This window comes from Tiliqua scincoides, chromosome 8 (genome assembly GCF_035046505.1).
Source record: "Tiliqua scincoides isolate rTilSci1 chromosome 8, rTilSci1.hap2, whole genome shotgun sequence".
NCBI lineage: Eukaryota > Metazoa > Chordata > Lepidosauria > Squamata > Scincidae > Tiliqua > Tiliqua scincoides.
The window spans coordinates 12,318,977-12,331,322 of NC_089828.1; the positions used below are offsets into that span (position 1 = coordinate 12,318,977).

The 12,346-nt window shown below is 44.2% G+C and overlaps 1 protein-coding gene across 1 annotated transcript in view; it reads left to right on the plus strand.

The window, feature by feature from the left end:
• The window catches only part of LOC136658700 (NAD(P) transhydrogenase, mitochondrial-like), a 65,054-nt gene extending 56,880 nt beyond the window's left edge, over window positions 1-8,174 (plus strand). Inside the window, exons 20-22 of the mRNA XM_066635520.1 lie at window positions 780-898; window positions 5,964-6,079; window positions 7,652-8,174. Of these exons, the coding sequence (XP_066491617.1) occupies window positions 780-898; window positions 5,964-6,079; window positions 7,652-7,804 (388 nt within the window). The 3' untranslated portion in view covers window positions 7,805-8,174. The remainder of the gene's footprint in view (window positions 1-779; window positions 899-5,963; window positions 6,080-7,651) is intronic.
• The last annotated feature ends 4,172 nt before the right edge of the window (window positions 8,175-12,346 follow it).

The following is a 12,346-nucleotide window of genomic DNA, read 5'->3' on the forward strand; positions in this document are numbered from 1 at the left end:
TACCTCTCTTATGAGGAAAGGCTACAGCATTTGGGCATTTTTTCAGTCTAGAAAAAAGGTACCTGAGGGGGGACATGACTGAGACATACAAAATGATGCATGGCATAGATAGAGTGGGTAGAGGGATATTCTTTTCCCTGTCTCACAGATTTATGGGGCATCCACTAAAACTGAGTGCTGGGAGAGTTAGAACAGACAAAAGAAAATACTTCTTTACCCAGTGTGTTATTAATCTGTGGGACTTCTTGCCTCGGGATGTGGTGATGGCATCTGGTCTAGATGCCTTTAAAAGAGGATTGGAGAGAGTTATGGAGGAAAAGTCCATCACCGATTACATGTCATGATGGGTATATGCGACTTCCTGGTTTTAGAAGTCAGCTACCTCAAAATGCCAGGTGCAAGGGAGTGGCAACAGGATGCAGGTCTCTTGTTCTTGGGTGCTCCCTGAGGCATCTGGTGTGCCACTGTGAGATACAGGAAGCTGGACTAGATGGGCCTTTGGTCTGATCCAGCAGGGCTCTTCTTATGATAAATAAATAACTCCCTCTATGTGCTGCAAGGTGAGGGTGGTGCTCCCCTATTAAACTGCCCTCCATGAACGCTGGCTGCCCCTGCAACACGCACTCTGTTATTGCAAACTGCTTCAGTCGGGAGGTAGATGAGTGTTAAAACTGGCTTGTTTCCTCCTGTGTAGCATTGCCAACATTTATCAGTTCCTTTTTATTAGTTCAGCATGTTTTGGATTCAAAATGGCCATTTTTTCCTCTCTCGGTTTCCAGGTTTGGTATCCATCCGGTTGCAGGACGCATGCCAGGGCAGCTGAACGTTCTGTTGGCAGAAGCCGGTGTGCCTTACGATGTGGTGCTGGAAATGGACGAGATAAACGAAGACTTCCCAGGTAAAGAATGAGGGCGGGGGGGGGGGAGAACATAATAAAGGTTTATCTTCTGTTGAAACCATCCTGAGAATTTTCATTTTATTGTCTACCCTTCTAGTTAGGCCAAGGAATAATCATTCTGCCTCAAGTGGTATTTTGGTAGATAATGGGGCTTACAGTAATACTCCTTAAAGTTCTCAGAATTAAGTCTAGATAAGACTGAAGCTTTGTGTGGCTCACAGAAAAGCCAGGTTTTTTGGGTTTTTTTTTTTGTATCTGGAATTAAATTAATAGACAACAACCAAGGATTAACTCTAGAATAAATAAAAGCAGATGAATCCCACTCCACCATCAAACGTATGTCTGTATTCTATCAGCAATATAAATATTTGGAGAAATAGGCACTTGATATTGTGAATATTAGGTTTGATTCATACATTAGCATTATGGTGTGGGAGCCCCTCCCAAATGGTCTGGTCCTGTGCCACACGAACAGGAACAGTGTTGTAAGAACATAAGAAAAGCCCTGCTGGGTCAGACCAAGGACTCATCTAGTTCAGCATTATGTTTCCAGCTAGGTGCATCTGTAACGCTCACTACCGCCCTCCATTGTCATTTTTTGTACAGGTTGTGCCTTGTTATCCACTGATTTGGGATCCACTTATTTGACTCAGCACTGATACCAGGGTCCATCTTTAAATGCCTTGTAACAAGGGGAAAAAAGGACCAAAATCCCATTTCCTACCTTCGTGCTGTTAAACCCCACTGGTTGCAAGTTTCTTGGGGTGAAAGATAGCTTTAAAGGCCCACTTCTGGGTTTCTTGCTCCTCCATTGTTGCCTCAGAATGCATAGACGCTATACCACATTCAGCCATAATTTCATTCCGTTAGATTCCATTATTCACCTCATCTAGTGGCTGAATGCAATATAGCGTCTATACCAATGCATTCTGGGGCAATAATGGAGGAGTAAGAAACCTGGAAGTGGGCCTTTAAAACCATTTTTCCACTGATTTGGTATCCACTGATTTTTTTTTATACACTGAGGGTTCCAGAATGGATCCCCAGTGGATAATGAGACACAACCTGTATAAGCAGAAACCACATGGGATGGTTACTTCCTTTCCAGGCCAGCATTTCCCTTCCAGACAGGTCAAATAAATCCACATGCATCCATTTCTCACCCTCTACTCTTCCTTTGAATTTCTTCTGTTGAAAAAATTGCTGCTTTCTGAGTGTCCTGGAAAATGAAATGAAAATGTTCTCCCACTGGTTTGAGTATTGTTCTTTCTAATGTCAGATTCATGTCGATTTGGTGTTGGGTTTGACTCTTCTTTGTCCTGTGTAGACAGAAGGGCGTCATTGGTAGATGTTAATATAGATCATCCTTTTGAAGGATGAGCAAGTGAATGAGTAGCAAGTGAATGTAGCTGATATTATTGGATCCTCCAATTGTAGCAGTTGAGTGGGTGTTGGCATTGGGGTCTGTAGCAGGGCCTGGTCCCTGTGTTTGTATCTCTGTTAGATAGTTTGTTGCTGGTGAGCACCTTTTAACCTTAAGAGTTGTCTGTAAATGTTTTTAATTTAGCGTTGTTGGTGAATGGTGTCCTTAGAATTGTGTTCTCAGCCCAGCCCAAACTGTACCTGTACCCAAATTTTCCATCCTTCCTTCTTTTTCAAGCACACACTGCATGTTGGCATGAGTGTGCTCCAGACCCTCTCTCACCACCACTGCCTCTTTTCCTGGTGCTTCTTCAAAACAGGCTGACCAGAAGGACGATCCTGGTCTATTCAATTTCTTGGGTAGCAGGCAGCCCTCTACCTCCACCCCTACTATTCTGCGATTGCTCCCTGGCAGCCATGGCAGTGGCTGAGGAGGTGGGTCACAGTTCAACCGATCCTCTTCTTGTTCATTCTCCTTTCTTTGCGGGAAGAACTAAGAGATAAAGAGGTTCAGGCAAGCAGCAGGCTGGTGGAGGTGATGGACAGGTGCAGGTTTCAGGCTGCCCCTGTTAGTTTGCTGCCTCCCCCATCATATCACTCATAGGGACCAATTCACTCAGCCTCAAGGATTGACCAGCCCAAGGTGTTCTGTCCTTTTCTGCTCAGAATCAATCTCATAATCACTTATTCCTCTGAAGCCATTCATTCGATGCAGTGGGCTCTACTCCACCAAAGCTTTATGGCAGTGGTTCCCAAACATTTTAGCACCAGGACTCACTTTTTATAATGACACTCTATCAGGACCCACCTAGGTATACAAGACTTTAAAAAAGGAGATCTAGTAAGAAATAATTTTATTTACTTATTAGTAATAATAACCTGAAAAAGACCCTCAAACATTTATCAAGTTTACACATCAGAAGGCCAGATGCAAGGGAGGGCACCAGGATGAGATCTCTTGTTATCTGGTGTGCTCCCTGGGGCATTTGGTGGGCCGCTGTGAGATACAGGAAGCTGGACTAGATGGGCCTATGGCCTGATCCAGTGGGGCTGTTCTTATTTTCTTATGTTCACATGCTTGCAAACTACAGGAGCTGAACTCTTTGCAGGGTAATTAGCAGCTACAGTGTCTGATTTTCTAATAACCCCAGATTTTGAGCAAATTAGTTATTTGATTTTCCCATCACCCTTTGGTGACCCATCAGAAATGAGATCGGGACCCAAGAGTAGGTCCCAACCCAAGTTTCGGAACCACCGATTTATGGTACTTTTAAGTCTGTAAAGTTCCACAAGACACTTGGGGCGCAATCCTAAAGTTGACTAAAAGTTGTGACCCAGGAAGGTCGCACACGTGCCATAAAGCACAATTGCGCCTCCGTGGGAGGAAGCCGCATCAGCGCATCTAGATGCGCCGACTCACAGAGTCTGACATAAGCCTCCACTGCGGCTTCCCTGCAGCCACTTGTGTCGGCACGCCTGCACTGATACAAGCGGCAAAGGTAGGCATGGGGCAGTGGGGAGGAGGAGGGAAGGAGGTGTTTCTGGGCGGGGGAGGGCAGGTGATGGGTGGCCCCGGGGGTGCGTGCATGGGCAGGGAGCCAGAGGCGGGGCTGGGACCTGGCAGTTATGCCAGATCCCAACCCCCATCCCCGTGGAGAACAGAGCGGCTTCAAGCCGCTCCGCTCTCCTCAGACTTGCGCTACCTCTGGAGGTGGCACAGGTCCAAGGAGACCCATTGGGGCCAGCAGCCCTTACCCAGGGATAAGGGGAAGAGTTTCCCCTTGCCTCTGGCTGAGCCTCTGCTGCCAATGAACCTGTGTTGGATGCAGAGCAAGCCTCCTGGCTTGCCTGCTCCAGCGCAGGTTTGGATTGCGCCCTTGGTGGTTTTTGCTGCAACAGACTAGCATGGCTACCCTTCTGGTAATGAGCTCCCAATAAATACTTTTTATATTTGGATGGGCACTTTCAGTCATCTTTAACAAACATATTGCCTTTAGGGGCCCAGTTGAGCAAAGTTCCATCTGGCTTGTGTGTAGCATAAGGCTCCAAAACCTCTTGTCGCAGAAGCCAGATGGATTATTGTTTCTCTGAATCAAAACCTAAGTAAATAACATGAGTGTTTTTGTTTGGTTTTTTTCTTTTTTGGCCAAGTTGAGCAAAAGATAAAAATGAGAAATGACCCCCCCCCCCCCCCCAACATCAACGCAGTGACATTTGCCTATGTATCAGACTGGCCTTATTATAAAACCTTTGAAAGCATGTCTAGCCAATTCCCAAAGTTCAGGCTGGGTGAATGCTCTAAGGCTAAAATCCTATAACACTCTCCTGGGAGTAAGCCTCACTGAGCACAATAGGACTTCTGATTAGACTTGCATAAGTTTGTACCCTAAGCTAGTGTTCTTCAACCATGGCTCCATGGAACTCCAACTTTATGAGCATCCCCCCAGGGGTTCTACAAAATGTTACAACCTCCCACCTCAGCGCACCGCTTTCCTCTCTTGCTCTGACCAGTTCCTAGCATACCCATTTATATTAACTAAATGTTTACTTTTGAATTATGTAATTTAAAACCATCTCGAGAGCTCCTTTTGGAACTGGGAAAGGCAGGATATAAATGTCCAAATAAATAAACAAATAAGTAAATAATCTGATGCTTTTCCATTGCCAGGCAAAGTTCTTTTTATTTGTTCAGGTCTTTCCAGCACATCATCTGAACTGCTTCTTCTTTTTATTGAATGATTTCTTTGCTAGTTTTAAATCTGGGTTTGTTTCATTGCTGTTCTTAATGTCATATTGTTTGTAGTTTGTTAATTATGACTTGAGATTTTTAATAGTATTGTATGATGTTGTTTGTTAATGATATACAAGCCATGCTGGAAATATATGGGCAGCCCAATCCTAAGCTTCCGAAATGGTCAGCGCTGTATGCTGCATGACCAAGGAAGCCACCGGAGGTCTCCTTGAGGGGACATTTGTCCCCTTACCCCAAGTAAGGCCCCAGTTCCTGCCATGAGGCTACTCGAGTCTGTGCCTGCTAAATTGCTGGCGCAGATTTGAGAAGCCCCGTGCTGGTCTTCTGAGCCTGACAGAGCATAAGATCTGGAGGAGGAGGTCTCTGCTGGTCCTACCCCCCTTCCCAGTCTGGTCCCTCCTCTGTTCTATCCTTCCCCCCACCCAGAAATGCCTCCCACCACCCTCCCCACACCCCTGTGTCACTACGTACCTTTGCTGCACCAGCTCCAGAGCCTCCTTCACAGCACTAATGGGATAGGCAGGCCTCCGCACTGGCGCCACTTACTCAAAGGGTGCCACACAAGTGTGGCATAAAAATAAATTTTAAAAATACATTTATAAACCCTATTTGCTGAAGAATGGCACTCTAAAGGACATACGAAAGCAATTCTTAAAATGCCAAATATAAGCTGCCATGCTAAAAGAACTTTCTCCATCCTCTCCCTCCCCCTCCTGTACAACCCAGGAAACAGTTTATTGATTTATCCATTGGGGCTCCTTATGTGCCCCATCCCAAGGGAACTGAGAAATCTCCTATCCTTAGTCTGAAAGCCCTGACAAAAGACAGCCTGATGCCTTCATTTCAAGCTCTGATGCCTTCATTTTGCGATGACTTTTCTTTCTCTTTCAGACACAGACCTGGTTTTGGTAATTGGCGCCAATGACACTGTAAACTCTGCAGCCCAGGAAGATCCCAATTCAATTATAGCTGGTATGCCTGTATTGGAAGTCTGGAAAGCTAAGCAAGTAAGTAATAGCAGAGACTGATGGCATCGCACCCAGTCTGTGGACTGGAATGCTCTCTCCATCAGGACAAATAGCGGCTAGGATAGAATGCAAATAGGCCGGAAGGCTTCCTTCTCCACCCTATTAAACGTGTGAGACTAATTGCAGAGAGGGCAATTCCTGTAAAAATGTGTTGCCTCAGCACTTTTGTGATGCCAGCTGAGGTCAGCCAAACCCCTTGGTCCAACCAATAAATGTGCAAGACGGGGTGCAACAATTGTTGTGCCAGAGTATCATTAAGAGTCATGGTATTGCTTTGGCATACCAATTATTATTTTGTTAAACTTCCATTTTTAATTGGTTTGGCATGTGCACCATTACAGCAAACATGAGTGTGTGTCTACCTGAGACTTTGATTCCATCTCATAAGAACATAAGAAGAGCCTCACTGGATCAGGCCAAAAACCCACATAGTCCAGCTTCCTGTATCTCACAGTGGCCCGAAAAATGCTTCAGGGAGCACACAAGACAACAAGGCACAACCTGTTGTCCTAGTGTTCTCCCCTGCATCTGGCAATTTGAGGTAGCCTGTCTATAAAACTAGGAGCTTGAACATACCTACCATGACTTGTAACCTGTGATGAACTGTTCCTCCAGAAATTTGTCCAACCACCTCTTAAAGGCATCTAGGCAAGATGCCATCACTGCTTCCTGTGGCAAGGAGTTCCACAGATTAATTACACACTGGGCAAAGAAATATTTTCTTTTGTCTGTCCTAACTCTCCCAGCACTCAATTTTAATGGATGTTCCTTGGTTCTGCTGTTATGTGAGAGGGAAAAGAGCATTTGTCTATCCACTCTATCCATCCCCTGCATAATTTTATATGTTTCAGTCCTGTCCCCCTCAGGTGCCTCTTTTCTAGACTGAAGAGCCCCAAATGCTGTAGCCTTTCCTCATAAGGGAGGTGCCTCAGCCCAGTAATTTCAGAAGCTGTCCTTTGAGTCCCCTCCCCCAGCCTCAGAAATGTGACAGGTGGGTCCTTCTGGGGGAGACGTCTTTGGCTATGGCACCCAGGATCTGGAATTTGTAGGCCTGAACTTGCCGCTTGCTTTTAATCAAGGAGAGAAAACTGTTTTATTCAGGCAGATCTTCACACAATGTTGATTTTTTTTTTTAATCCTGACTTACTGCTTCTGTCAAGTTTTGCTGTGCCTTCATTGTGATTTTATTGCTAGTATTTTCTGTGTTAATGGTATTCTGCAACTGTTGTTATGACTTACAAATGCTGTGAGTCAACTTATTTACCTCTGGTAAAAGGGGGGAGGGATGAAAAAGAAATCATATCTTGAAACAAATACATAACAACCATCATATATTTGAGAAAGAGGAAAGTATAGGCAGACAAATAAGTAAGGATGGATCCTGAAAGGGTTTGAGTAATTTTAAGCTTCCCAGCACTGCAGGCTACAATGGTGCTGAAATGACCACTGCTGTATCCTGCAGGGCCATGGAAGCTACCAAAGGTCTACTTGGAGGGGAGGGAACATGCAATGGGGAGTGAGGTCTTTCATGTTGCCATTTTGTTCCTCAAGGTCATTGTCATGAAGCGAACACTGGGAGTTGGATATGCTGCAGTCGACAACCCCATTTTTTACAAGCCCAATACCTCAATGTTGCTTGGAGATGCCAAGAAAACTTGTGATGCTTTACAAGCCAAGATTAGAGATGCTTATTATACCCATTAGCCTTTCCAATCAGATTGTATAACACTCAGGGCACAACGAGCCCAGTGTAAAACACTATTTACAATGCAAGCTTGTATACATTTCATCAGAAGTCAACTGTGGTGCTTGCTCCCAGGAAAGTGTGTATAGCGTTACAGCTCTAGTCCCATTTACTGTGGGAAGCTGAGCAAATTGAAATCAATGAGACCTAAAGTGCATATATGTCAATTGAACTGTGCTCGGAATGTGTATTCTTCAGGAACGTTTTGGGGGTGGATGCACTTCCTTATTTATACACAGCTGTGTAGGATAACTTAAAATATTTTATCATGTGAGAAATGTATGACTTCATTGGTAAAAATATAAATCTTTGTATTTATTAAAAACAAAATTTATCCTACATCATTATTTCTCTACCGTAGCCACTGCATTTACACCATTTTAAAAATTAAGAACATAAGAACAGCCCCACTGGATCAGGCCATAGGCCCATCTAGTCCAGCTTCCTGTATCTCACAGCGGCCCACCAAATGCCCCAGGGAGCACACCAGATAACAAGAGACCTGCATCCTGGTGCCTCCCCTGCATCTGACATAGCCCATTTCTAAAATCAGGAGGTTGCATATACACATCATGGCTTGTAACCCGTAATGGATTTTTCCTCCAGAAACTTGTCCAATCTCCTTTTCAAGGCAGCCAGGCCAGATACCGTCACCACATACTGTGGCAAGGGGTTCCACAGACTGACCACACGCTGAGTAAAGAAATATTTTCTTTTGTCTGTCCTAACCCTCTCAACACTCAATTTTAGTGGATGTCCCCTGGTTCTGGTGTTATGTGAGAGTGTAAAGAGCATCTCTCTATCTACTTTATCCTTCCCATGCATAATTTTGTATGCCTCAATCATGTCCGCCCTCAGGCGTCTCTTCTCTAGGCTTTGGGAAGAGACCCAAACGCCATAGCCTTTCCTCATAAGGAAGGTGCCCCAGCCCCGTAATCATCTTAGTCACTCTTTTGCACCTTTTCCATTTCCACTATGTCTTTTTTGAGATGCGGCGACCAGAACTGGACACAATACTCCAGGTGTGGCCTTACCATAGATTTGTACAAATGCATTATAATATTAGCCGTTTTGTTCTCAACACCTAATGATCCCCAGCATAGAATTGGCCTTCTTTACTGCTGCCGCACATTGGGTCGACACTTTCATCGACCTGTCCACCACCACCCCAAGATCTCTCTCCTGATCTGTCACAGACAGCTCAGAACCCATTAGCCTGTATGTGAAGTTTTGATTTTTTTTGCCCCGATGTGCATGACTTTGCACTTACTTACATCTGCCATTTTGCTGCCCATCCTCCCAGTTTGGAGAGATCCTTCTGGAGCTTCTCACAATCACTTCTGGTCTTCACCACTCTGAAAAGTTTGGTGTCGTCCGCAAACTTAGCCACCTCACTGCTCAACCCTGTCTCCAGGTCATTTATGAAGAGGTTGAAAAGCACCAGTCCCAGGACAGATCCTTGGGGGCACACTGCTTTTCACCTCTCTCCATTGTGAAAATTCCCAGGGAGGTGGTACTTGCCTACTCAGTATTAATACATGGTTGCCTCTAGACCAAATCTGGCAGCCCCAAAGAGTACCATCTGATCACCTGCCCCCCTCCCACAGTCGCCAACCCAGAAACAAGACAGATGTATGGAGGGAGCAGCAGTTATGGAAGTTACCAGCAGTCTAGTCTATTAGAAATCTACCACTTTAGGTAGTAATACTAACAAGCTGCTCCATTCCCCATCCTCTTCTCAGAGTGGCCTTCTCAATAAAGACTAGTTGCTGGCTGGGTCAGTGTATATGATATAAGAGCAATCCAAAAAGTCACTGGAGTCTATTATGCTTCTTTTGTCTACTACAGGCTCCTCCAAACCCCAGCCTGGGACAGGATCCAGGATTTGGGGAATGCCTTCTGCTCTGTGAGCGGAACTTACCGTTCTGGCCCCACGCAGCTAATCATCCAAGTAGATCTGGGCCCTGGGCTGCTCTGGGCAGTCGTGTCTGCCCAGACATCCTTCTGGGACGCTGGACAACAGACATGACTGCCCAGAGTGTCCCGGGGCCCAGATCTACTCAGATGACGAGCCACGCAGGGCCAAAATGGCAAGCTGTGGTCTGAACATGGACCACATTTTCAGAGCGCAGTGGTCATGAGTTTGGTCTACAATCTCTGATCCCCTCAAAGTGTATACAGCTAGGCCACAAATGGCAATGAAGCTGGGTATAGTGTACCAGGCATCATATAGGTAACTTGCTCCTAGATTCATTGCCAAGCCTTCTCTGCCCCCAGTGCCTTCCCTTGTTCTTTATCTTTTCATCAGCAGCCTCAACTTTCAAAAAGTTTTCAAGGAGAAATTTGTTAGAGGCTTGCCAGTGAACTAGTCTGCAAAGATGTTTGCTACTGCCTTGGAAAACAAAAAGTATTTGAAAAGTGTTAGGAAGATCAATTATAAAGATATAGCAGAGATACCTCCACCACTGCAGTTCTTTTCAGTGTTGTGTTCTGGAGTGCAGCTGCCTGGATCCCCCTTTTTTTTCATTGCTGCAGCTGGAAGAGAAGGTTGGTAAAACCTCTATGTCCATGCATGGAAACACTGGCTCTTTGGATCTTATTCCCATTGTATTTAAGGAAAAAAATATTAAATTAACATTTCTAAAAGCAACCAACACCAGTTTATAAAAGCTTTTATCCAATCCTACTTTTACATTTTTTAAAAACCCATGTTTTTAAAGGCATAAGATTTGCAAGAAAAGAAACACATTTTTCTTCTTCTGTTTGACTATTGAAATACATTAGGTCAGAGGGTTGCTTTTGTGTGCGCTTCCAGTGGGTGGAAGCTTTCCCTTCTCAATTATAGTCCACTGATCTTTCAAAAAAAAGTTTTAGACTTTCCTCAGAAAAGTTCAAAGAAGTCTTTGTATTCAAACACACACACAGAAATGAAAATGTCAGAAAGGCGATCAAAATCCATACACAGGAAATAGTATTAAATCATTGCGCAAAGCCTGATGCCCTTTTCCTGACAGCAATTTAAAAACACAGATGGTGAAGGCATCCAAAATCCAATGGAACTTAAAAAGGTACTTCAATATGTGCTGGATTACAGCCATGGTTTGCATGCTGAACTGGGGATTATTCTGTCCTGAGTAACTCTGTCAATCAATTTTTTGTGCCAAAAGAGCCCAAAGGCCCCCTTTTACCTACATTGGGTTACATATTCCAAATGATCCATAAGCCATTTCAACCTGTTTCTTCTTACTCTCTTGTACTGTTCAGACTCAGGATCACCCAATGAAACTGATTAGCAGGAGGCAGGTCAGGCAAAACTATTTTTCCAAACCACAAACAATTCTTATGGAATTCACTGGCACAAGATACGGCGATTAGGGGCACTAACCTATAAGAAAGGATTATATAAATTGAGGAAGGATGGTCTCTCAACTACTATTAGGAAATGATTGCTGAATGGAACATCCATATACAGCGCACCTTCGAGTACCAGCTCCTGATGGCAAACAAACCAAGGTTGTTACTTGTTAGCTTCCCAGAAGCAATTTTATTTCCCTGATGGAAATAATAAATACTGGGAGTAGACCAGTTCAAGCCAAAAGCGGGGCTAGTTCACCAACACAACTGCAATGGAACCCTCCATTAATTCAACAGTGATTGTAGGAACAATACAGCATCTGTACATCTGTTCACAGCAGTCACTGGGACCAGAATCTTAAGTAATTCAACATATGTACTCAAATGTATAATATATGCCTGCAGTATACCAAATTATGAAAGAGAAATTAAATGCATAAAATGAGGGATTTTCCCTGATGCAGACAACTCCAAAAGGTGACTGTTTCAAGATTTATTTTTCTTCAGCTTTTTAAAAGCTGAATCAAAGCTGTTGTACACCATGAATTTAGAAATAAGATCTTGTGTCATTCCCAGCTACCTTCTCTGCAGACTATGGTTTCCATGTCTTACTGAAAACTTTCAGAAAAAGAGTCAATAGGCTGGAATAAAATAGTTTAAGCAACATCACAAAAATAAATATATTCGTTTAGAGATCAATACTCTCATTTAGCATCTCCCACAGGTGGGAAAACACAGATATGATTGCTTCTAGAATCATTTTTTGTTCTTAGAGGGAGAAAAGAGGCACGCCACTGTGGGCCCAATCCAATCCTATCCAACTTTCCAGCGCTGATGCAGCCATGCCAACAGGATGTACGCTGCATTCTGTGGTGGAGGGATAGTCATGGAGGCCTCCTCAAGATAAAGGAACGTTTGTTCCCTTACCTTGGGGCTCCATTGTGGCTGCACCAGCGCTGGAAAGTTGAATAGGATTTGGGCCCTCTAGCATTTAAATTAGTCTGTTCAATACTAACAGAGAAGAGCTTCATAACTAGCTGTCTCCAGGATCAGGGCTTGTGTGCCTTTCCTTACAAGCGTGGCATGAACTGACATTAACGGGTTCTTCTGAAAAGGAAACACACACACACACACACACACACACACAC